General features: G+C 45.0%; 2 protein-coding genes across 15 annotated transcripts in view; one reads left to right on the forward strand and one right to left on the reverse strand.

The window, feature by feature from the left end:
* Positions 1–17,846, reverse strand: mindy1 (MINDY lysine 48 deubiquitinase 1). 7 transcript variants are annotated; one of them, XM_040122143.1, is made up of 12 exons: positions 17,746–17,846; positions 14,257–15,157; positions 12,795–13,046; positions 9,039–9,250; positions 8,455–8,512; positions 7,899–7,963; positions 7,266–7,424; positions 6,883–6,985; positions 6,625–6,767; positions 5,842–6,030; positions 5,566–5,736; positions 1–3,801 (listed from the first exon to the last, which is right to left on the reverse strand). In XM_040122143.1, exons 2-12 carry the CDS (start codon positions 14,606–14,608, stop codon positions 3,736–3,738), a joined length of 1,770 nt encoding a protein of 589 aa, XP_039978077.1. In that variant the 5' UTR covers positions 14,609–15,157; positions 17,746–17,846; the 3' UTR covers positions 1–3,735. The 7 variants fall into 7 exon arrangements, with proteins under 7 accessions (XP_039978077.1, XP_039978071.1, XP_039978072.1 ...); XM_040122137.1 differs by having other exon boundaries at positions 17,708–17,834; XM_040122138.1 differs by having other exon boundaries at positions 17,631–17,825.
* The window catches only part of LOC120786622 (bcl-2/adenovirus E1B 19 kDa-interacting protein 2-like protein), an 18,401-nt gene continuing 9,302 nt past the window's right edge, over positions 15,764–24,862 (forward strand). The window contains exons 1-10 of one of the 8 annotated variants that reach the window (XM_040122160.1): positions 15,764–15,823; positions 19,971–20,041; positions 20,826–20,879; positions 21,910–22,055; positions 22,895–22,969; positions 23,050–23,094; positions 23,175–23,183; positions 23,277–23,333; positions 23,582–23,665; positions 24,668–24,829. In XM_040122160.1, the coding sequence (XP_039978094.1) occupies positions 20,839–20,879; positions 21,910–22,055; positions 22,895–22,969; positions 23,050–23,094; positions 23,175–23,183; positions 23,277–23,333; positions 23,582–23,665; positions 24,668–24,829 (619 nt within the window). In that variant the 5' untranslated portion in view covers positions 15,764–15,823; positions 19,971–20,041; positions 20,826–20,838. Of the gene's footprint in view, positions 15,824–17,074; positions 17,591–19,793; positions 19,882–19,903; positions 20,042–20,825; positions 20,880–21,909; positions 22,056–22,894; positions 22,970–23,049; positions 23,095–23,174; positions 23,184–23,276; positions 23,334–23,581; positions 23,666–24,667; positions 24,830–24,862 lie in introns of those variants that run through there. The other 7 variants (XM_040122157.1, XM_040122154.1, XM_040122156.1 and 4 more) reach the window with 7 other exon arrangements.

Genomic DNA, 24,862 nt, shown 5'->3' on the forward strand with positions numbered 1-24,862 from the left:
TCAGAGTTTGAGTTTGTGTTTACTGACAGGTTGACATCGTGACAAATTAAATACAAAGCTTCAACAGAGCACGGCAGCGGCGAGCAGTCGGACTGAAGCTCGGTGTCAAGAATCGCTCCCAAGGAAAAAACACAGAGGCATGATGGGAACGTCTCAGGTGCTAGATCTTCTTTGGGGGTCCGTGGAACCGGTCCACGGCATCTGACTGTTATTTCTCAGTGTAAGACGTTAACTGCTTTAATCAGGAGTCGTTTTAGATCAGGACTGCGTTACTGAATTTTCCAGGATTTCCATGAACAGGGGGTTTTTGATTCACTTCGGAGACCAAAACCTGGTCCTGGTTTTTGTTGGTTCGAAGGAGGAAAAAAAACCCCAGGACCAAACAGTTAAACGCCTGAGAGTCAGCAGCAGAATTAACATGGATTTAGTCCTCAGACGCTTTTATTTCAGTTTGTCTTTTTGAGTCGTGACGGCACCAGAGCGATGAAGCGACGGTTCTAGTTTGTTTCCACGACAGATTTAAAAAGGTACAGAAGCTTGAAGCCGCCAGGAAAGAAAAGAAACAAAAAAAGAGATGACAATGTGAAAGGAAACAGAGATCGTAAGTCTGAAGTCTTACGTTCTAAGTCGTAATTTTTAGGCAATAAGTCATTGATACAAAAAAGACAAGATTTTGAGATACTGGATCGAAATTAGGAGACGGAGTCAGAAATGAGATAATGAGTCAATTGTTTGAGTCGTTAAATCAAAATGAAGAGTTTTATAGATAATAAGTCGTTTATAGGATCAAGTTAAGTAACATTTTGACTTAAGACAAAATTTTCAGACATTAAGTCATAAATACAGATAAGAAGTCAAAATTTGACTTAATACTACAAAATTATTAGATACAAAGTCAGAAGAAATCTGACATTGGACAAAATTACAAGATAAAGAGTCTGAGATCATTTGTAATTTATTTGAGTTATCAAATCCAAATTAGGAGACATGAAGTCACATAAATGCAGTAAGTTAGAATTCGGACTCAATCAAAAATTATAAGATAAATATCCTAAATATCCGGACGTAAGTCAAAATGATTATATATCAAGTCACAGATAGAAAAATAAGTCAACGTTTGGATTTATTAAGCTAAAATTACCAGATGCTACATGAGTCAAAATGTGCTTATTAACAGAGAATCATCAGGTACGAAGTCACAGATCTGAGATCATTTGTGACAAAACCACGATAATCACGAGATGATCATAAATGAGAGATCGTTGAAATGAACCACTTGGTGTCAAAGAGCTCACGTTTCAAATCCAGATTACGAGAAATGAAAACTAAAATGTCGTCCAACGTTTTTCTCTCTTTCTTTCCTGTTTCATTTCGTGTATTTGTTTATTTTCCTGGCAGCGTCGGGCTTCCATACGGATCAACGTTCTGCCGCGTTCTGGACCAAAAGAAATAAGTTCTGCGGTCGACACGCACGTCACCGCGACGACCAGGTATCGCACCTGTGACTGAGGACGGAGGAGCGCCGCGAGTTGGCGGTGAAGCTGTGAAACTTTTCATTTCGGTCGCCGCTTCGTTCTTTTTTTCCTCCGTTTTCTTCGGGAAATGTGTTCGCGCAGCTGTGACCGGAGCAGTGAACGAGGTCGGTGGATCTGGTCGTTGTTTTTGTAGAAAAATGTGTTTGTACTCAGCAAAGGTTTAGAAAAAATCGTTTGGTTTAGTGTCAGAATGAAAAAAGGTTCATACTGGCACAAACATGGAAAGACAAAAGACGTCCCGCCGCGATTTAACAGCCGTTCAATCAAACGCAAATGAAACTCAGAATGAGCAAAAAGGTCATTTTAGCCTGAAGCACGACAACAGCTCCGACGAAGTCTCAGTCCGGCTTCTGGTTTAAGGTTTAGATTTGGCAACGTTTTATGATCGATCTCATTTGGTGCCGACTGTCGTGAGAGTTCCGGGTTCACTTCCTGTCAATTCAGCAGACTGTCGGCTTAAGAGCAGCGCTGTCGTTTTTTTATTTCCGATCCCAACCGCCGCTCAAAGCCGGAGAGAAGACGGCGGCGTTTCCGCTTCGACGGAATTAAAGACGCGGGTGTTCGTTGGATACGCCGGCGCTCTGATCCATTCGGATTCGACGGCAAAGGTGAGGCCTTTCGCTGCCATGACTACAAGTCTGAAGTACCCGAGGCCGAAAGGTTCCCGGTCTCAGTTTCCAGTGGGAAATGAATGGCGACCGACTGGCTACGCGGGTTTAAAGGGAGCCTCCCTGCGGCTGGTTCCAGATTACATCGTTCGTGTCACAGTAAATCGTGGACCTGAGAACAAAGCCGCTCCCTGTGTCCTGTAATGGATCCGACGCTGCCGCTTCAATCGGCAGCTTCACCACCTCCGGCTGAGATCGACAGTCACGCTAAACTTCAGCCTTATTTAAAACCCCGCCGGGAAACAGAAACCGGTGGAAATCTGGTGGGAGTTTTGTATTGACTCTGGGTTTTATGACAAACCCATCGTTACCTCTTGGACACGCTGGTCTCTGCTGACGTCCTGGTTTTAAGTTTAGTTTCATCTGCAGCGAAGCCGATTATTGGAAAAGGATCGATTTCACCAGAGGTCGTCACATAACAACAACAGGAAGTCTCTGATGTTGTTTGCTGTGGTGGAGCTTTCAGACGGGATGGAAACGTCTAAATTGGACTCAGCATTGTGAAATATCGAGGTGTGAATCCGCAGAAACCCCGATTTTCTTTTACCTTCATAAATGCATTTTGGTTCGGGGTCATTTCTACGGCAAAACGTTGCCAAGAAAAAGGAAATGATGCAGTAACGTGGCCTCTTGTGCTGAAACTGGACCCGTCGGAGAAGAGTTTCAGGCCATTCAGGTCAGTAAAGTACGGATGACAGATTAAATTAACAGATTTACCTTCATCATCTTTTGGTGCCACTGTCTCGTAAGTCAAAAGTTCCAACTAATGGCTTCATTAATGGTTAGTTAATCATTTATCAAAGCTTTACAGATCAGTCATAAAGCGTTTTAGAAAAACTTGTGTTTATCCTCCAACGGGAATTTTACTTTATCTCCTCAGTTCGTCAAAATCTATTTGTGTAACTACTGATTAATTTCTAAACCACAGACCTCGTGGATTTCTACAAGGACCGTTAGTCACTGACTCGTTCACTTCTGCCGATGGCTCAACAGAAAGTTTAACTTTATGTAATTATTCTGTTAATGACTGGACCAGCACGACCTCTGATTATTCAATCTGATCCGTGTTAGGCTGCAGACGAGGCTGGGACGAGGACGTTACGCATTATTCACCACTTCTGCGTAAAACGATTGAAACGATTAATCAATTAGCAAAACGGTTTAATTTTCTTTGTCGAAGATTCATAGTTTCTGCTCCACGCGAGACTTTTTTCACAACCTGACAACCTACGAATTTATCTCACGAATGGTTTATAACTGATCACTTAAATATTGGTAAATGATTTTCTTGACGATTAATAAAGACACTAGCTGTATTTCATAAACCCTTTATCAAGACTGACTTGTTAGACAGTTGTACCTGTGTGTTCTACCAGACTCCATAGTCATTTCTTACAAATTTACAAACTTTCCAAAACCTGGAATTCCAAAGTGTCACCGGTTGGACAAAGCACTGGGGTTTGGCATCGAGCTGACTGTGTGTGTCTGCGTGTGGGTGTTTGGTGTTACGGAGGATGAAGATGATGAAGAGTCTATAGGAGGACACAGTCCGAGTCCTTGTCTCTCCGCCTGGCTTGCTGTGACCCTTGACCTCTGACCTGCAAACAGCAACAAAACACTGTCACATCAACATGAAGCCAACATGAGTCAGCAGCTGTGTTTAAAGGAACAGACCGCTGCTTTTATACGTTTCAGTCCTTCATCTCAGTGGTTACTGAAGTGTACAAGATTTGTTCATTTCAGCTTATTCATTTTACATTTTCATAACGCTTTGCCAGATTCCAAAAACACGGCAACATTTACTACAATGTTTACCCCTTTTTAAACATAAGCAATAAGCGATAGATCCCTAAATCATTGTTCTAAAAACGCGGTTAAATGTGAAGTTTGGCCACAGGGGATTTAAACAAAGTGTAACGTTACCATGGAGTCAGTGAGTCAGCAGCGGGCTACAACCTGAGCCTGGATCTGTTCACGTTTAGTCAAACTGTCCCGTTAAAAGCAGCTGAACCAGCTGTGATCAGCTCCTGTTCTCAGTGTAGCTGTGGACGTTCAGACAACTGTCACTGGGTCACTGTGATGCTGAAGGAAACTTAAAAACATGAAGATTCTGAATGAAGTTCTGCAGCCTCTTCAGGATTCCCACATTTCAAGAAATACTTTTCCAGGATATTTTCAGCGACATGAGGTCTGGTATGTTAGATGAGGATCACGTCCTAAACTTAGTGGTCCCTCTCTGGGGAAGTCTCTAATCTGTGGCTCTGTAATTAGAGGAAAACTACTGTCGACTGTAGGACCAACCTCACCCCCCGACCCGTCTGCTACTGCAACATCTGTAGCAGCTCCGATATACGGTATATGGAACGCCTTCCAATTCATCCGAACCTGCCTTGGACACTCCTCATGTTCCTGCTTTGTGGATCCAGGGTTTAAGCCACGATCATCATGAAGACCAGACCTTACTTGAAGTTAGGAAAAGAAGCTCACGGACACGTACGCACGTCTCCCTTTCACTAAGCTCCAGCTCCCATAATGATGCACAGCACGCACACCGGGCAGGTCCGCAGGCCGCAGAAGCTGCCAAACCGTCCCGACCAAACATGTAATGTTGGCGAGCTGAGCACTGAGTCAGAAACCTGTCTACAAGCAAATCTTGTTACCGGCCGACACGCACTGATGTTTACATCTGAAGGATCGGTTCGCTGGTACTTGTGGGTTTTCTGGCTTCACTTCGGTTTTGTTCAGGAAGCGCATGCGAGTCTTCACCAACCCAAAGCGATTCAGGTTACATTCAAAAGCCCAGAAGAGTCTACAGCCGTGCTAACGGACCTGTGATGGTGCTGTGAGCCAGGTGCCGACGTCGGCACGTTAGCATCTGTTAAGTGGCACTAAAGTACCAAGTACGACCAGCGCTGATGGAAACGTCGCTCGTGTTCTGAGTACTGGACCAGGTAAAGCGTTGACCTGATGATGGACCTCCAAAGAGATTCGGAGGCATCCTCTGGGGAACATGAATGTCTGTATCCAGTCGTCGCCGAGACGTCCCGGTGTGGACCACAGCGGTGGACGCGCTGCCTGACACCACCGTGACTAGAGACACGGGACCGAGACTCCTCACGGCAGGACATCCAGTGAGAGTCCCTGGCAGCCATATTATCTCGTTTCAAGCCAAGAAGCTCATCTCTCTAATGTTTTCACTCAAAGCTGATCAGGTATTTCTTGCAGCGTGACGCCGATCTTGTCCAACACATGACTGCACTGTTAAAACCCGCCCCACTAACTCTGGGGTCTGCAGAGGGAGAAACAGATTCTCCGATGACCGGCGGTCTGGATTCTGGGTTCTCTCAGGGTCACAGTGTTACCTGCTGTGCTGCCGGCACCGATCCCTGCTGCTGCTGCTGCTGCTGCTGCTGCTGGAGCTGCTGCTGTTGCTGGTATTCCTCCTGTTGGAGCTGTCGGGCCAGCTCCAGGTCACTGAGGGGCCCCGGGGCCCCGCCCTGCTGCTGCTGCAGGGACACCGCCACCAGGTAGTCCTGACACCAACAAGGAGACCAGTCAGTGACTCGTCAAGGGACCGGCACCACCTGGCCCGTCTGTCTCACCTGGCCCGTCTGTCTCACCTGGCCTGTCTGTCTCACCTGGTCAATCTGTCTCTGCTGGTCCTGGGCGGAGGGGGGCAGGTTGGAGGTGGGCGGAGCTCTCTGGTGACACAGTCTGAAGTCAGAGTCACAGAAGTTTCCGTCGCCCTCAACGTTATGAAGAGACTCCCAGACCAAACCCTCCTCCTGCAGGAAACCCTGATCTGTCACCAGCAGGTAGAGGTGACCCTGAGAGAGGAGGGAGAACTTGAACAACAACAACAACAACAACAACAACAACAACAACAACAACAACAACAACAACAGGTACAGGTGAGCCTGTGGGGGGGATTTGCTCTGATGGCTAGAGTCAAACTCTTTAAGCGGTTTTCATCAGATTTGACTGGTGACTCGGGACGTGCAGCTCTGACGTCCCGGTGACCTTTGAAAGTGAAGTCATGACTCTTCTCCATTCATTAGACGGAGACCTGGTCTTGTTAACTGCCCGGGGGCGTCGCCAAGATGGCTGCCGAGCGGCGAGACTCAGCTAGAGGGACTTTGTTATTACTCGTGTCCAAACACTACAAAGTTATAACAGAACTTCCACTGATGGTTATCATATTAAAAAAAAAAAAAATTCTCAATATTAGTATTAATATTGAATGTCTGACATCATAAATATTTGATGATAAATTCTTATTAACCAGCTGCGTCCTGATTGGGCACCGCTGGAGTTGATGAAATAAGCACACAAGTAGCAAGTGTGAGCATTGGGACAGGCCCGGTCTGTCAGAGAGAGAAAGTGTGTGTGTGTGTGTGTTGGTCTGAAGTGTGTGTCTCCACCTTGTGTTTGATCATGGTACTGAAGTGGTTGTTTCTGAAGAACACGGATATTTCTCCCTCTTTGGCCGTCGTGTTGAGTTCGCACAGACCATGATACGACAACTGAGTCGCTGTGGACTCCAGGAACTGCTCCGCTACCAGGCCTGGAACACACACACACCATGGTTCATCAAACCTCTGTGTACAGTCACAGTGTCTGCGCCGTTTGTGTCTGTATCTACGTGTGAGTGTGTTTATGCTGATGTGTGTGTGTGTTACCTTCACTGACTCGGCTGCTGTCAGCAGAGTGTTTGTAGTCAATGATTTTCTCCACCAGCTGGTTGTAACTCAGTTTCCCCACGGCGGCCACCATCTCTGGACTCTGAGCCGCACACACACACAAACACACACACACACACACACACAAACACACACAAATACACTCGATGGTCGTTCTACAGCTGTGAGGACACTTGTTGACATAATGCACTGCCCAGCCCCTTACTGAGAAAAGTTCACATCACTGACACAGTGACAGGGAAACGTTTCATCCCTGTCTTATGTAAACACACACACACACACACACACACACACACACACACACACACACACACACACACACACACACACACACACACACACACACAGGCTGAGCTCGTTACCTGTGGGTCGACCAGCCAGCCGTGGTACAGTGCAATGTCCAGCAGGTCGAACACGATACACTCAGGTGTGTATTCAAAATCTGTCACTCCAGTGAAACGTACGTTAACATCCAGACCTGTGGAGAGCTTAGGGAGGACCGCCATGGCATCGCTCATGTTCTGAACACACACACACACACACACACACACACACACACACACAGGTCATTCATGGCTCCACAGTTGGTCCTAAATGAAGTACGTTCAAATGGTCAGTGTTCATGTTTGATGACCTAATCTCAACTGAAAGCTCTGGAAAAAGCAGGTAAATGGACCTTAAGTTTGGATTATTTAGTCAAACTACGACTCTCAGTCAAAAATTAACTTTCACATTCAAGTTTTCATGTTGAAGTTTGACTCCAGGTAACATGTTTCAGATCACCGGCCTGAGCTTTATTTTGAAGGTCATCCGGTTTCCTGTCAGTGTGTTTGCCTGAAGATGATCAGTGATGTAAACACAGCAAAGTGTGTGTGTGTGTGTGTGTGTGTGTGTGTGTGTGTGTGTGTGTGTGTGTGTGTGTGTACTGACTGGATTTTTACACTGCATGGTACTGTGAACATGTAATACAAGTGTGTGTGTGTGTGTGTTTTTACCTGTTGGAAGTTGAGCTCCATCCCATCAGCTTTCTCTCTGGGTGTGACAGACAACACACACTCTCCTACACAACACACACACACACACACACACCAGTGTCAGGTTGATCTGTGTCTACTTCATTTTCTACAGCGGAGTTCATGTGATAAACATCAGCCAAAAACACCTGATAGCTCATTTTCTTTTAGCGATACCGGGGCCAATCATAGGGGCCTGAGGCGTTTCAGAGTCAGGGGCCTCCGTCCGTGAACACCCAGAGACCCTCAGCGGAGGACCTCAGGCTGCGATCAATCACTTCTATCAGCCCTAATAATATCACTGAACCTCCAAAGTTAGGGTCTGATATCTGTGACCGCGGCGACATCACTAAGCATCAGTCTGACAGGCTGGTTCCTGTCACTGAGAGATGATGAACAACACCACGGGAATAAGATCCGAGTTTCTTCACACCGACCGCTTCACTAAACCACGGAGCAGTCCACCGTAAAAAACACCAACGCCGCTGACAGGTAAACTCAGCAGCCGATTGGCTGACAGCCCTGAGTGTGATCTTACCCAGGTGAGCCATCAGGTCCTCAGTGGTGACCACTTCAGTCTGAGCAGGAAGCTTAGCCTGAACACACACACACACACACACACACACACACACACCACAAAGAACAAATTGTAGGAAGGAGTAACAAATACACAGGATTAAAGGGTCAGTTCACCCAAAGCGCTCTCTGCAGTTGAAAACAATGACAACTTGACAGCCTTTGTCAGTTCACACACATCATCCGTCCTGTGATTACGCTGTGGTGCGCGCATGCACACACACACACAGTCGTGGTCTACCCGCACACTCAGACCAGGACTGTGTGGTTCTTCAGAGCTGGTTTAAAACTTATCTGGAGCAGCTTAGTGACAGTGAACATGAGAACCTCAACTATAATGAAAGCGTGTTGATCTAACTGTGACTTCGGGGGAGAACCCGCTGTCATTGAGAAATCGGGACCTGCTGATGTAACTGTTACTATTTAATTACCTAAACTAACATGATAAAACATGAAACAAAATAAGAGTTTGTACATCGAAAAAAAAAAGACACAGATACACAGATAGTGAGATCAAAACACAAACTCAGCAACTGTGCGTTTTACCTTCCAGCGTAGAAAGAGTGTGTTCATGATGGCCAGCAGGGGGCAGGGTCCGTTCTCACTCTGCGTGATGATGGGAGTCTTCTTCTCCTTCCAGGTGATCCACTTCACCAGGTAATACACCGGCATGGACGGCCCAGGCTCCGGAGCTGCGGCCGCTGAGGCGGCGGCGGCGGCGGCGGCAGGAGGAGCAGCTGCTGCAGCAACAGCGCCACCTGGGGACAAGAGGACAGCTGCGGTCAGACACAGACTTCATCCGTTTCCACAGGTGGTTTTTCCTGGTTTTGATGCCGCTATAATCCCAGAGTTTGTGTCAGCTTCACAGGAAACCTCTCAGATTTTTATCCTGTCTCATAGCTCCGGGATTCTAATAAATTTATTTTCTAACTGTATTTTTCTAAGAAACCTAAATTCATTAACCATGTACTGGATTTATTCACATCAAATCTTTCCTCATCAACAGTCTTGGATAAGAGCTGCATCATAATACTGACAGACTGTTATTATTGTATCTAAGATTATTCAGTTTTTCTACATTATTTACATCATAATACTTTATCACTGTATAGTGCATTTTTGTATTTAGTTACATATACTTTACATATTTATATGCCACTGTACAAGTTCACTGTTTTATCGTGTATATGGGAGTTATCTGTCATACCTTTACCTATAGATCTAGATCACAGCTACCAGGACTCTTTTGCACAAATATAGTCTTAGGTTATGAAATGTATATATTGTATTTATCTTTTTTATGGCAACTATTTTATCTTATCTTCTTTTATCGTATCATTAGCGTAGCTCCTTATTTGTTTTGTTTTTCTTAGCTCTTAACCTGCCTCTGTGCTGCTGTAACATTCAAATTTCCCCTCAGGCATCAACAGAGTCTGAAGAAAAAGTGAAATGAATCCATGTTTGAAATTATTAAGAGACCCTCACGAGCAGATTAATGGAAGCCGTGGTCCCAGGTAATCCCAACGTCCCAGGTTCATCTCATGTCCTGTCACCTCTTTGGTGACAGGACATGGCAGGCTAGTGAGCCAAGTGGCCTGCTGACCTCAGGAGTTCTTACTTCTCAGTAACAGAGCTGTCGAATAAATTATCATCATCAAAAACTCAAAAATCCGCGACACCAGAAGACAACATTTAATGTAATTTGAATTGAAATCCAACCAGTCAAAGTGTTTAAATGTGAACAAGGTAGAGTGGGAATGATAAAGCCCACAGGTATTTACCATGTCACATTTTTGTCAGCTCTTCTCAGGTGTAAATTATAATTACTAGTGATAATATCATGAATTAATCATTAAACAGGACCTGGATAAACTACAGAAAATGGATGGATGGATTTACCAATTTAAAAAAAAAAGTTAATTTATGAATTTTATATAAGACAGAGGTCTAGGACACTAGGGAATTCACAGACAGTGTTTGCTAAAAATGACACACAAAACATTCTGTGAGTAACGTAAGTGTCTTCAGTTGGCTGGGCCACGGACTGACTTTACAGCATGCAGCGCCTTTCTACCGTAGCGGTTTATGATTTTGCTTCTCGTTCACACCGATGGCGACGGAGCTCAGGGAGCAACTTAGGGCCCAGTGTCCAAGCACACTTCGACACGTGGACGGGAGTGGCCGGGGATCGAACCGCCGCCCCTGTGATTAGTGGACGACCCGCCCGAACACCTGAGCCACAGGCACTAGGTTAGATTTATGAAATACTCCCCGGTCATGTGGTTAAGAGGTGAGGACTCCCAGAAGAGTACGGCGTTGGTCAAATACCCTGCAGTGCATCTATGTCACTATTAGTTTTATTAAATCCTGAAATCATAAGAGATTATTGGTCCATCCAGCCACGGTTCCTTTACATCGTTGCACATCCTCCACCTCAACACCTCCTTTTAGAGAATGGACTGAACTGATGTGGAAAATGGCTTCACGTTAAACTGGTCACATTTTTTTTTTTGATCAAAAGAATAATATTCTTCCAGTATCATAAAAGAAGTAAATCAACGTGACCAGCATAACAGGATGATAAAACCATATTCAGGTCTTCACGAATAAACTCTACAGCCCAGAGTGTTTTCTTACAACCACAGAAGAACATCGGTCACACACACACACACACACACACACACGTTCTCTCTCTCCTTCTGTTTTCTGAGTGTTTTCTGTTGCTTTGTTTGTCTCCCTCCTTCCTGTAATTTCCTCTAATCTTGTTCTATTGCTTTATTTCTGTGATTCATCTCTGTGGAAAAAAGAACTCACCGCACCCTGCTCACCCTGAGACAGTTTTCTGGTTTGAAATAATCAGTCAACAGCCTGAAGATGTGGAGGACTGAGTCATGAGGACGAGTCACAGCTGAATTACAGTCAGCCGCTCCTTCGCTTTTGGGAGAGCTGGCGCCGCTTTTTTATTTTTACTCAACACACAGACACACGTTTTATTTCAGCCTGAAAAAAGATAAAACAGTAAGAAACTATGGCTTCCGTGAACAAGATGCATCAGACGCACTGGACAACAATCCTGTCCTTTTTATTATTTTTATCATTTAGTCACATTTTACGATACGATGCGACCGTTTATGAGGCTAGAGTAGAAATACAACTGAAATAGCATCAGATTGATGTGTTTACAGCTAAATGGCTTCATTTAGCTAGTTTTTTTAATTTTTTAATTCCATCTTCAGGGTGAAAACACCTCCTGCCTCTGGCTGCAGATTTGTGTTCCTGTGGGTTCATGCTGTGCTGCTCTGAATCATCAAGACGACAACATGATTTCCTGATGAAGCCAATTCTTCATTTGTTGAGCTGCTGGCATCACACCGACGATGTTTATTCAATAATAACTTCACCCTCTGATCTATATTCACCTTCACCCAGCTCTGTTGCAGCTACATGAACCAAAACAGCAGGTGGAGACGCCCACGCAGTCTGTGAGCCCATGAACTACTGCTTTTGCATTTAGTGTCTCTCTTGCACCATTAAAACAGAGACCAGGAGGTTTATTAGAAGCACGTTCATCATGAGCAGTCAAAGGAATCATGTTGATTGAGTCTCGTTCACATTTTAAAAACGTCTATTAAAATCATTCTTCTATTTAAACTTGGATGCACCGTCTTTAATACTCTGTGTTTTGTGTCTTTTCGTTTATCAGTGGTAAAACAATCTGTACCAATTCAGTACTGACAGGTTAATTTGAGACGCCGGTGGGAGGCCGTATAATTTATAACAATAGAGCGTTAAGCTCTAGAAGTTCTCGTTTAAAGTTCAGCCCCCGTCCCAGTCATCCTCCTACAACCATCGTTGAACCATCTCTGCTGCAGCTGCAGTTTACCCAAAGCTCTGAGTAACGCCGATATCACTGCTGAGTGTGTGTGTTGCTGCTCTGACTGACTCTGTCTGTTAACATGTCAGCACTTTTATTTTACAGCTTCACGTAACCCTGCAGATCTGCTTGCTCGCCCACTTCCTCCTGTCAGACCAAACTTCCTGAACAAAAACTGAACCAACGCATAAAACACTGAGAGATCACTTTCTACGGCTCAGACCTTTCGGCCTGTAGGCTCCCGGTCGACTGGTCGATTGTTTGAAGAGTAGGGACGATTTCAGTCGGTCGACTACGACCCTAGAAACCTGCCTGAAGATTTAGATCTTCACACAGTCTGACAGCTGCAGACGAGTGAGGAGCTTCAATCTGAACCCTGAACTCCTCAGAAACAAAAACCTGACAGTAACCATCAGGGGACATCTCACCTGCAGCTTCCGGCGTCTCGGTGTCCTTCAGACCGGGGACCTCAGCGGACGGAGAGCAGCCCTCCGCGCCCAGAGCAGAGAAGGACGAGGACAGGCCATCCTCCACGTCCAGGGAGTTTCCTGTGGCTGTGACCCCATCTGACAGCTCCAGACTGGGGATGGAGAAGGACGCCGAGTCTGTGGACTCCCGCTGGTCCTCTGAACCGCCTGCCGTCGCTATAGACGAGCTGTCCTCCAGGTCCAGGTCCAGTCCTGCAGACACGGGGACGGTAACAGTTTAGAGACCACAGAGTTCTCTGCTATGCAGAAGACGCCAGTATAGCCTTTCTCCGATAGATGAATCGGTAAGGGTTGCTGGTTGCTAACGACGATATCTCAACGCTTTGGTAACAACAGACTTTCTGGTTTCTGCCTTTTCTTACACTTTGTCCACGCTGGCCTGCAGCCAATCACATCGCAGAACAACAATGGCTCATTGAAGTCGTCTCCTGACCGGTTGCCTGTTTCCCTGCTCCACACAAAGTTGTGTGAGTCTCCGCTTCCTGAATACTAACCAGCTTGGACTTTGTGACAGACCAGTGACACACAGAGTCGGGATCAACATCTTAACCAGTAACCGAACACCAAGACGTGTTTTTGAGTCAGTAAACTACACGTACAGTCACTTTATTACACCACCAGTTCATCCTGCTTCTGCCTAGCTGTGGTAACTAGGTGTAGAACAATGACTCCACCTTACTACCTACTGTTGAAGAAAGGATTGAATTGATTTATAAAATGACTTCATATGAACATTTATACTGTTTTAAATGGACCATTTACTGGTGATTACACCCAGGTTTTTTTCCTCCTCCAGGGGAAGCTGCCTTCTGTATGTCAGTCAGTGTAAATTCTGTGTACGATACTTATTTTTATATCCATCACTGATATAAATGAGCTTGTCATGTTATACAGTCTGGTTAGGTTATGAGGTTGTTGCTGGAAGTCCCTGTACCTCGTAGACCAAGTCAAATCTAAGACCTCTTAAGACCATTTTAATATCACACAAAATGTCATTTAATTTAAGTGCCGGGAATGTTTCCGCCAGTTTTTGCTACAACCACTAACCAACATTACTGTATAAAGCAGGCAAGAAAAATTATTTGACCTTCTTTGACCTTCTTTTTTGAGGAAACTGAAAGCATTGCTGCTTTTGACTTTATGACCTGCAGCTGCTTGAAACTAAAGGCTTCAGTTTGCATGAGTGAAGGACGAGCTGTAAGACGTTAAAACGACAGTTACATAATGTAACTCTGGTGCCGTGAATTCTGGATGACTGCTGCGTGTAACGTGTATATCTAGACACCACCACGGCTGAAACATGTCACGTTACAAGGTGAGAGGCATTTAGAGGGAGAGGGCACGTTGAAGCTTTTTACGTCCCTCTCTGACAGTTTACTCTGGACCTGGTCTGAGCCCTTACCTGGGTCTCCTCCTCTGTCCTGTCCCCCTTCAGTCTCAATGTGTCTGAGCAGAGCTGACACCGTTTTTTCTTCTGCTGCGACGGTGGTTACCGTCCCGTTTCCAGACGACAGCGGCAAGGACTGTGGCGGCATGGGCATGGCTTCCTCTTCCTTCAGGGCTTTGGCGGGTACAGGACTGTCGGCGTCCCCGTTGCTGCTCGGGACCTCGGCACCGATGTCCGACCCTGGTGTTCCGCCCGGCACCTCCATCGCTGTGGCTACGATCAGTTCTTTGGAGACGGTTTCTGCGTTGAGAGTCGGTTCGATCAGCAGGTCTGCAGCCGCCGCCGGCTCCGAGCTGGACTCGGCCATCGTCAGCTGATCGACTGATCAACGCCGGAGAAACAAGGCCCAACAGCTTCCCAGAACACACGCTAACTCCGTATATACGCAAACAACAACTGTAGAAAAAATAAGTCAAGAAACTGAGGCCGTCATCAGAGAAACAAAGCCTCAGTGTCAGGAGGTTTGCTTCGTTCACAAACTTCAAAAACGCTGGTTTAAGACGGAGGCGTGATGGAGGAGGTGGCAGGCAGCAGCTGGAGCTTTAACATGGCCAACAGGAGACCCCGATGACCTCCTGTCCTTTTAGGCAGAGACCAGTTATCTGTCAGTGTGCATGCCACCTGCTGAGACTTACACAAAAACAAACGCGCCAGTTTCCAGCACAGGTCAGAACCCTCGTTATGAATTAAAAGATATTAAAAGTCAACTTGAAGGCAGAAAATATCAAGAGAAACAGAAACTCTGTCTTCTTGGCTGAAGACGTGACAGTCTGTCAGACAAAGTCTTCAGTGTTGGACAGGGACGGAGGATTATTTCAGTTTTTTGTCCAAACCGTAAACAGACGTCCTGTCAGACCTGAGGAGAAAGACAAAAGGAGGATAAATCGTTAAAGATGCTGTTTGGCAAATAAATCTTATCCCAAGCTGATACCACACAGAGTGTAGAGCTGCAGTGTTTGGCATTTCTGCTTGAAAGAATGACTGAAATGATTAATCGGCTATTAAAACAGTCGCTGATTATTTTTCTGGTGAATGACTAATCGAACGTAGTAAAACACCTGTTTCACGGTCATACGGCTCAAAGAATGACGATCAAAGCTCAGTTAAACTCAGTCCACAGTAACATTAGTGAATTAAATCTAAGACTTGTCTGTGTCAAGACGCCCTGAAAGATCAGTCCTTCAGTGTTTCAGGGTTTGTCTTCCATGAAGTAGCAGTTGCTGTGACAGATTAAACACAGAATGATCCCAATCTGAGCAGCAGAGGTGGAGATCTCCTGACTTGGTCCAAAAATACTGGATCCTACATTTCCCATAATGCACCTGGACTGTGTCTTTCATTACCATCTCCCTGCCTGGTAAACAGCCGCATATTTCAGACCCCACACCTCCAGTTTGTAACATCACTGTGACATCACTATGACATCATCAGGCCACAGACGTGATAGAGCTTTTTTCAGAGACGGAGGACCAGGACCAGGACCGGGACCGGGTCCAGGACCTAATATGGAAGATCAGTGAAGGTACATTTTCCAGTTCAGTTCTGAATTTGTCAGCTGTAAACAACCACAGTTACAATGAGATTCAGTCTCTTGTCACGGACAAAAAGTAAGTAGACAAAACGTGAACCACGTCAGGTGATCCTGTTCCATCCTCGCCTCTTGTGCAAAAAGAAATGGACACTGCAGTACAGATCAGTACTCAGATTCACGTGTTCAAACTTTCCTGATATACCTGACGGAGGCTGTGTAGACCCAAAGACTGGAAATAAATAAATACACCAGCAGTGAGCTTGACAATGTGCAGGAGTTTTTTTCACTTTTAATCAAACTGTCCGTCTCTTTGGGGTCATTTTGTGTCTCGTAACTGAGCTCTGTGACTCTGGGCACCCCGACCCCTGGGACCCCACAGGCTTGAATCAGTAACCCAGGTCTGGTACATCGGGACTGACTGCCGTCCTCCGGCTACATACAGATTGCCGATGCTGTACTGGTGACCTTGCCACACCTGATCTCTTCCTGAGCGCCACAGCTGGAGGACAGGCGGTCTTTATCTGTTACTGTCGGCGGGCAGTAGGAAGTAAAAGTGTGAAAATGTGGTAGTACGTTAGTCAGACTGTAGGGCTGAGGAGGAGGAGAGTGTTTCAGTCCCTGAGGACACTCAGTACTCAGCCAAACAAGTGCTGAAGTTTCCCGTAACGCTGCTCAGTCACATAACAAACCACCTATTCACCGTAAAACTACACACCGGGACTGTCTGTACTCACTGCTGACCGTGATCTCTGGCCTGTCGCACCCAGCTCAGCAGAAACCTGACAGAAACCCTGAAGCCTGCGGCTGACGGCTCCGGGTTAAGCTGCTTTCTGCTCCAACGCAACGGATCCTAGAGCTAGCCAACATGACGCTAGCTCTTCGAGCTAACTTAGCCAAGTTCGCTGCTGTTCCGCAGGGGCACCGAATCCGCCCGGGCCACGGCACTGACCCCCGCATCCACGTCGCAACAAACAGTCGGGTGGATAAGATGCTGCTTACCGGCACCGGATGAGAGCGTGCGATCTGCGCCGACGGTGGCGGGTGAACGGGCGTGCTAGCTGTTTACATTCCTCTCCGCTCACAGGCCCCGCCCACCGGAGGATGCAAACAGCGCCACGTGACGTCACATCCGCTTAACACTAAACGGCAGCGTTGGCAGCTAGCTAGCTAGCTAGCCACCGCGGAAACTTTTTTGTTAGATAAAAAAAAAAAACTTTGCTGATTCAACGGAACCACTTTATACACTCACAGTGCACAGCGTAAATTTAGTAAAAACAAACAGAAGAAGAAACTAGACTTGACACTAAGGTCACTACGTCTGCGTAAAAAAGTTAACTAGCACACGTCCAGCCTCACTATGTTCGAGACATCACCACGCAGAACTCCATTTAAAAATAAGTCAATTTAAGAAGAATTGACTTACCAGCAAAATTACATACAATTAATAGCGTTTTTACCATTTCCTCCACCTCGTAAGGAGACACCTAATACATCCGGCGTAAATATAATATCCGAGCAGTGTATGCTTAAAATAAATATCCACTTTTTACAACGCTCGGCTTGCTGTTGCCCGACAGCTGGAGTTAATGTTAAAGAAAGACCATGACAGGCATCGAGTACGTTCAAGAAAGGGGCCTAATTTCAATAAGAAACCAAAGGTTTAACAAAGTAGAGTGATTCTAGCCTCAATTCAGCCGAGTACCAAACCGAGTAGTGATTTGAATGGTGTCTGGCGTCGGTTCAGGACAACTGTATCAGGTGCAGCACCTTACTTTACTTTACATTTAGTTTTATTTACCTTTCTGTCCACGCTGCTGCTGTGTGATTTAATGTATAACTCAAGGTGAGGAGAAAACAGCCACATCGCAAACTCACTTTAAATAGCTTGCGTCGGAAAGTCCTTTTCCTTTTACCTTTTCACTCGGTGTACCGTCAACACAGCCTGGTGTGTTAGATTTGATTTATAGCGTAACTGTAGTGGGTGGTGCGCTCCGTGCTGCCGTTAAAATCAAATTATCTCTTATAAACTCCGCCCCGCTGGCTAAACGCGGTCGTTAAATGTAACTGGCTGCCGTCAAGACTCCGGTCGTTACGAACCGGGACGGACCGAAAGAGCGGGGTTTGCTGTTGAATTAATGGATGGGTGAGAGTCAGCGGTAATCCCCGCTCACCCGGGACGGGCGGTGTTTAAAAGCACCGCCACGTTTTATTTAATAATTTAATATCTGTCATCAACAATCACGACGCGAAGTTTCAGGACATAATAACAAGAAAATTGAAAGAAAAAGGAAATTCAGCCGGTTAAACTCGTTTCTCACTTCACCTACTGACACTTTCCTGTGTTTGATGGTTTTGTTTCACCTGTGGAGTCAGAAAGAAACTGGACTGAGAGTCAACATCTGCAGAACAAGTAACAAACCTGCAGCGGAGTTTGAACCAGGACAAGAGATGAAGCCTAAAGCTTCCAGACGGAAAGCTCGTTTCCTACTTTCCTCTTTTCTTTTACTCCGACTGCAAACAGCAGTTGCCGCAGTACTTCATGCTGTTTTAATATTTTACGCTCTATTTTGTCCCTCATTTTTACTTGTGCACCGTAATGTGCTCAATATGATCTTTTCTCCCCACATTATTTCTATGGAAAGTACGATAAACAGGATTCTGACTTTATTAGAACATTTGAGAAAAGCTCAACTATTTTTTTGTTTTAAAAGATCTGCACTGCGTAAATGTTAAAATTCCCCAGGAATCCCTCATTGTTCTACGGTTAAAAAAGGGACACGATGGAGGCTTTTAAGTGTCCTTTTATACACGAGTCTCCGGGGAGTCAGATCTGGTGAGAATAAGTAAACCAGGATGAACCTGCTGCACCACTGTTGTGTAAGGCAGTCACATAGTAGTCATAGGAGTCATGGGAGTCATGGTGAGGAACAGTGTAGCTTCTGTGGATGATGTTAAACCCTGATTCCCATTCACTGTGAAACACACGGCACTGCTGTGATTCTACTCTATTCGATTCCACCCCTCATCACACGAACACAGCAGAAAAATAGTTACTCATGTCATTTGTGAAATACACTCAGCAGGTAGGAACACGCTCGGTGCAGTTTCCACGCCTGCGCCTCTGCTTGTACAGTCACGGTCGCCCTGGTAACAGGGCCGGGCCCTCGCCGCGGCGACGCACCACACCTCTGCTGTCAGGTTGGCTGAAAGTACACAGAGAGAGAGAGAGAGAGAGACAGGTGAGGCGGTAGAGAGAGAGTGAGAGAGAGACAGACAGGTGAGGTGGTAGAGAGAGGTAGAAAGTTAGGTGTAGAGAGAGAGAGAGACAGGTGAGGTGGTAGAGAGAGAGCGAGAGAGGTGAGCTGGTAGAGAGAGATAGAGAGAGACAGGTGAGGCGGTAGAGAGAGAGCGAGAGAGAGACAGACAGGTGAGGTGGTAGAGAGAGAGCGAGAGAGAGAGAGACAGGTGAGGTGGTAGAGAGACGTAGAAGTTAAGTGTAGAGAGAGCGAGAGAGGTGAGCTGGTAGAGAGAGAGCGAGAGAGAGAAACAGGAGAGGTGGTAGAGAGAGAGCGAGAGAGGTGAGCTGGTAGAGAGAGAGAGAGAGAGAGAGACAGGTGAGGCGGTAGAGAGAGAGCGAGAGAGAGACAGACAGGTTAGGTGGTAGAGAGAGGTAGAGGTTAAGTGTAGAGAGAGAGAGAGAGAGACAGGTGAGGTGGTAGAGAGAGGTAGAGGTTAAGTGTAGAGAGAGAGAGAGAGAGAGACAGGTGAGGTGGTAGAGAGACGTAGAAGTTAAGTGTAGAGAGAGAGACAGGAGAGGTGGTAGAGAGAGAGCGAGAGAGGTGAGCTGGTAGAGAGAGAGAGAGAGAGACAGGTGAGGCGGTAGAGAGAGAGCGAGAGAGAGACAGACAGGTGAGGTGGTAGAGAGAGGTAGAGGTTAAGTGTAGAGAGAGAGAGAGAGACAGGTGAGGTGGTATAAGGAGAGAGAGAGAGACAGGTGAGGTGTCAGAGTCCACTCATAAACTCATAATAAGCCACTGTGATATAATCAGGTGAGTCTCCAGGTGTGCAGCAGCAGTTTTCTCTGGGATCTCGTCTGTTTGTCCTGGGCCCGTCTCACCCGTCTCACCTGTCTCACCAGACCTGGCTGCTGCAGAGCGTGAGCGAGTTTCCTGTCGACTCCCTGCGAGAGCGTCGACCTCCGTACCTGCTGTAAGTCTGCATTTTCTCTTTGTGGGTTCACGTCCACTGCTTTTATACTTTGTCTTTTATTTTGTAGTTCAACCTTCTCTCCCTTGTCCGTGAGCTGTTTCTTTACGATAAGAGCTGCATAACTAAAGTTAACTTTGGCAGTTTGATATGAGCCTGATCGAGACAAGTTCATACACTATGTAGCCAAAAGTGTGTGGACAGCCTGTCCACACATGGTGGTTTAGTGGACCTTTTGTCCAACCCTCCCGTGCTGTGTGGAAATGAATAACTGGCCAAATCCGGAAAAGTTTGTTGCAGGTAAACAGAAAGCAGACAGGTGAGTTACAGATATAAGACGGACAGAAAAGAAAAACAATAACACATGATTCATTTTCAGCTTCATTTAATTAGTGTACACGCCCCCCAAAAAAATAAGAGGAGCCCTGTCCCCTGAAATATTCTGTCTCAATTCAGTTCTCCCAGTTTCAAAGAAAAGATTATTTCGGCCGTGTGTCGAAACAGCAGCTTGCACTTTGTGTTTGGCTGGAGTCTGATTATTTGACTCATTTGTTCTGGTTTTTATATAAGAGAAACAGATTCTGTTAACGAGTCTGTTAAGTTTGTTTGTTTTGCATCTCTCTGTGGTTGTATTGCGCCTAGACACACTGAGCTCTTTAAATAACATAAGCTCAGTTCGATAATCCATCCATGGTCTGAACTCTGCTGACAACCAAACAGTCTGACTACAGGATGGTTAACTAACGACATCCAGCGTCTTATCATCTGTTCTCATCTTCACTGACAGCAGCAGGAACAACATGGAGTCCAGAGAGGAGGAACAAGAGGACGACACCCCCAGGTCAAAGTTCATTCACCAGCTTTAGGTTTTCTTTGTTTAGCCTGGATTTTTAAAGAACATCAAAAAATGTTAACCGCTTAAACTGTTCAGTAAGAGTAACTTTCATTCAGATTTATGATATTTTATTTCAGATATATTTTTATAGTGTTATGTCAGAAAATGTTTTAGCTCCCTCAAAAATTAATTTCAGGTTTTGGCAACATTTCCTCAGAATCGGTGAAGTGAGGGCTTCTCTCTGGAGCCGTCATTTTGAAAACATTGTTCAACAATCGTACAGAGAAGGAGAGAAGAGACCAGAATGCACTGCAGATAGAAATACACTTTTGTTTTAGAAAATATACCCGTTACTTCCAGTAGAGTCTTGGAGAAATAGTGCAGTGTCGTCTGCAAACTGACTGACAACATTTCTACACCGGTTCACGATGGTTCATTATTAATACTGACATTCCCAGTGCAGCTAAGATGAATCATCTCATTCTTCTGATCTCGGGTTCATGCCTGCGTTACGTGACACAGCTCGGTGAATGTTGTTTTAAAAACATTTTGATGGCATCACAACAAGTAATTAAATGTTGTAAACAAATACTTTTATACAACATCAGGAAGAAAATACAACTTCCACTTTTAATAAAAGAATTGTAGCCCAGTCTAGGTCAGGTCAGGTGAGGTTTGAAGGTGTCTGCCCTTAAAGGAACAATTCACTATTTTCAGAACTTCTCTTATTCTCGCCGCTGGAGTCTGGATGTGGTTGGCCTAGCTTAGCATAAAGACTGTAAACGGGGAAATGTAGCCTGGATCTGTCTCAAGTACATAAACAAATTTGCTGATATAATAATAATATTATAGATTATTATAATAATAATATTGATCTTCACATGTCACTCTCAGAAAGAAAGCAAATACAGACTATTTCCCAAAATGTTGGACTATTCACACAAAAGAAGAAAATTACATCACTAAATGAGAAAAGATTCTCCAGTCGAGTCTAGAGTTTCTCACTTCTTCGGTATCCGTTTGTTTCTGAGTGCAGGTCAATTCTGGCATCTGAAGACACTGAGAACGTCAACACCGCCAACACCGGCAACAGTACGACGACTAATACTACTGACACCACCACTACTACCACTGTCGCTGCTAGTAGTACTACTCCTGCTGCTCCATCTGTTGATCAAACAGGTACTGAGATGTTTTCGAGGAAATCATCTATTTTAGTCAGCATCTGCTTAATTTGAAGATTTTTTTAATTCGTGGTCATTTTTAGGTTATGTTGTTCAGGCTTTTATCATACACTTTGCTTAGAAAATGATTCACTCCAAAAATTTCCTTCTTATCACATAATTTTTGTCTGTGATTAAAGTGTGTGGAGGCAGAGACGTGAGGCAATGGCACTCACGAAACCCTTATCTCCTGACTTACTGCAATTTGTGGAAGTATTCACTCTTTCTCAGAGTCCTAACCGAGTCAGCTCTGAACACAGAGACATGAAACATGTGTTGACATGATTCAGTGTGACGTCCACTTCCTGAGGACATCACGATATCTGATGTCCCTCCACAATAAAGCTCCAGAAATCCACTTAGACACCAGAGAAAAAGAGGCTGCAGAACTTCATTCAGAATCCTCCTGTTTTTAAGTTTCCCTCAGCATCACAGGGATTCGGTGACAGTTGTCTGTACGTCCACGGCTACGCTGAGAACAGCAGCTGGTCACAGCTGGTTCAGCAGCTTTTACTGGGACAGTTTGACTGAACGTGAACAGATCCAGGCTAAAAACACTGGGCTCAAGTTGTAGCTCACAGCCAACTCACCGAATCCACAGTAACATTCTACATAATAGGAGATAACATCTGTTAATATTAACTTATTTTTCTGTGCGTCAAACTTTATAGCTCCTGATCTAATTAAACAAATTTCTCTATTAGGGCACAACACAAGTAACCTTTAACTCACCTTTAAAACTCAAATATACAATTTATATAACAGTCATATCTAAACATTTCTTATCTTCTTCCTCAGAGGAGGACGAGGGAACAGGTGAAGTAGTGAAGGGGAACAGCGTTGCCATGGCAGCAACAGGAGCTGAGTCAACAGGTAAGAGGAACAGAAACGCGTCTCAGTGTCAGGTGAGTTTCTGTCGTCTCTTTTCATTCTTAAATCTTTTTGTTTTTAAGATGAGGAGGAGACGGAGGGAGAGACTGCCGCTGGAAACGAGGAAGGTGAGGAAACACGTCCATCTTCAACCCTTCTTCAGATTAAACTCTGCTTGTCCTCATCATGTCCTCTCTTTGTCTCCCAGCAGGTGACGGTGAGCAGGTGTTTGATTCCCAACCAGGTAAAAAATTCTTCTTCTTCTTCTTGCCTGAGTTTCCTGTCTGACCTCCTGTCTTCCTGTCGTCAGGAGCAACTGAGGTCGAGTCTCAGCAGAAATTGTCGACTTCGATCCGAGAGAGACCAGGTACACAGGACATAGTTTCTATCAGAACACCGCTGGAAAGTTTTGTCCCATGTGTAGAACAGTGGGTGGCAAAATAATCATCATAAAATAATAGACAATAAAAAAAGGGGAAAATATGAATCATATTTATAAATTAGTAAGAAAAATCACAAAAGAAATAAACGTAAACCCATGAGAAATATGTAAATATAAAATATACAATGATACAATGTGTCTATACAATGTGTGCCCTCACTTCCTGTCCACAGATCCTCCCAGCAGTCTGGCCTTGTCAGGGTCTCGACCAAAGAAGAAGAAAGTCCTGGTGGCTCCGGCTCTGAGTCTATCTTTAGGTAATAAAACCAAAGCCTCTAAGGTCTCCCCATAACTACAGTTGCAGGACTGAGGAACAAAACCATGATCCAGATCAAAAGACACACATTAAAAAACTAAAAACAAAAGAGTTACTGTTTCACTCCACAGCGTTTGACTTTACGGGGTATTATTTGAATATTCATTAATAAACAGCATTTAACCCGATTTTCAGACATTTAACTTGTAAAATGATAACAAAAATCACACAATTTTGTTTTTTCTGTTATTTTATAGAAGGCGTTAATGTTGATATTTCTCTTATTCTTTGATTAAAAAAACAGATAATGTTAGTATCAGAGACGATACGTCTTCTGGGATCTCAGTGTAAAACCAGTAGAAATGTTGTCTCTTCCTCTTGGTAAAAGACTAACGTTAGTTACTAATGTTCATTTCTCTGACTCATCTTGTGTTTAAATGCTACTAATAATAATAATAATCTTTATTTGTAGAGCGCAGCAAATTAAAAACAAAATCAAGTACAATTTTGATTCAAGTATCAAGTATTCAAGGTCATTAAATACTTGATGAAAGCTCCAGCTGCCATCAATAAAAAAATCTCTTCACATTGTTGGTATTGAGGCATTTTTGTCTTGCAGAGCCAAAACCTGAACCTTTTGCCCTTAAGGGGGACAGGTTCACAGGTTTTCAAGTCTGTCTTCAAACAGCCAGGTGCTGAACAACATGTGAACGGGTTTTTGCTGCTGTTCGAACTGGACATTTACAGATCTCATCCTAACCCACTGTCCTCATTCTGCGAAAAAAATATTCTAAAGATTGAGGCTTCATCCACGTTACAGTCTTTTCAGCGTGAAGTTGCCTCCTGATATTACACCTGAGGGACTGCGTGTTCTGCTTTTGGACCTTTCAGGACTCCATACTGAGCCTGGTGTCTCCTGAACTCTGGTTCTGAGACAAAGATCCAGCTCGTGATGTTTGTTAAGCTCAGTCCGGACTGTGTAAATAACATAGATGATCCTCAGGTCGCAGTGAGTCGACCATCTCTGACGACTTCCCCTCGGCCTTCCTCTCCCTCTCAGCTGAAGACGACGATGACACGGGGCTCGACTTCGACCTGGATGCCATGGAAACGCCCTCCGATAGCGAATCACTGCCCTTCCCCATCTACGACCTTGATCTGGAAGGTGGGATGTCAGTGGTCATATAGCCGGGGGACA

This window comes from Xiphias gladius, chromosome 24 (assembly GCF_016859285.1).
Source record: "Xiphias gladius isolate SHS-SW01 ecotype Sanya breed wild chromosome 24, ASM1685928v1, whole genome shotgun sequence".
NCBI classification, from domain to species: Eukaryota; Metazoa; Chordata; class Actinopteri; order Istiophoriformes; family Xiphiidae; genus Xiphias; species Xiphias gladius.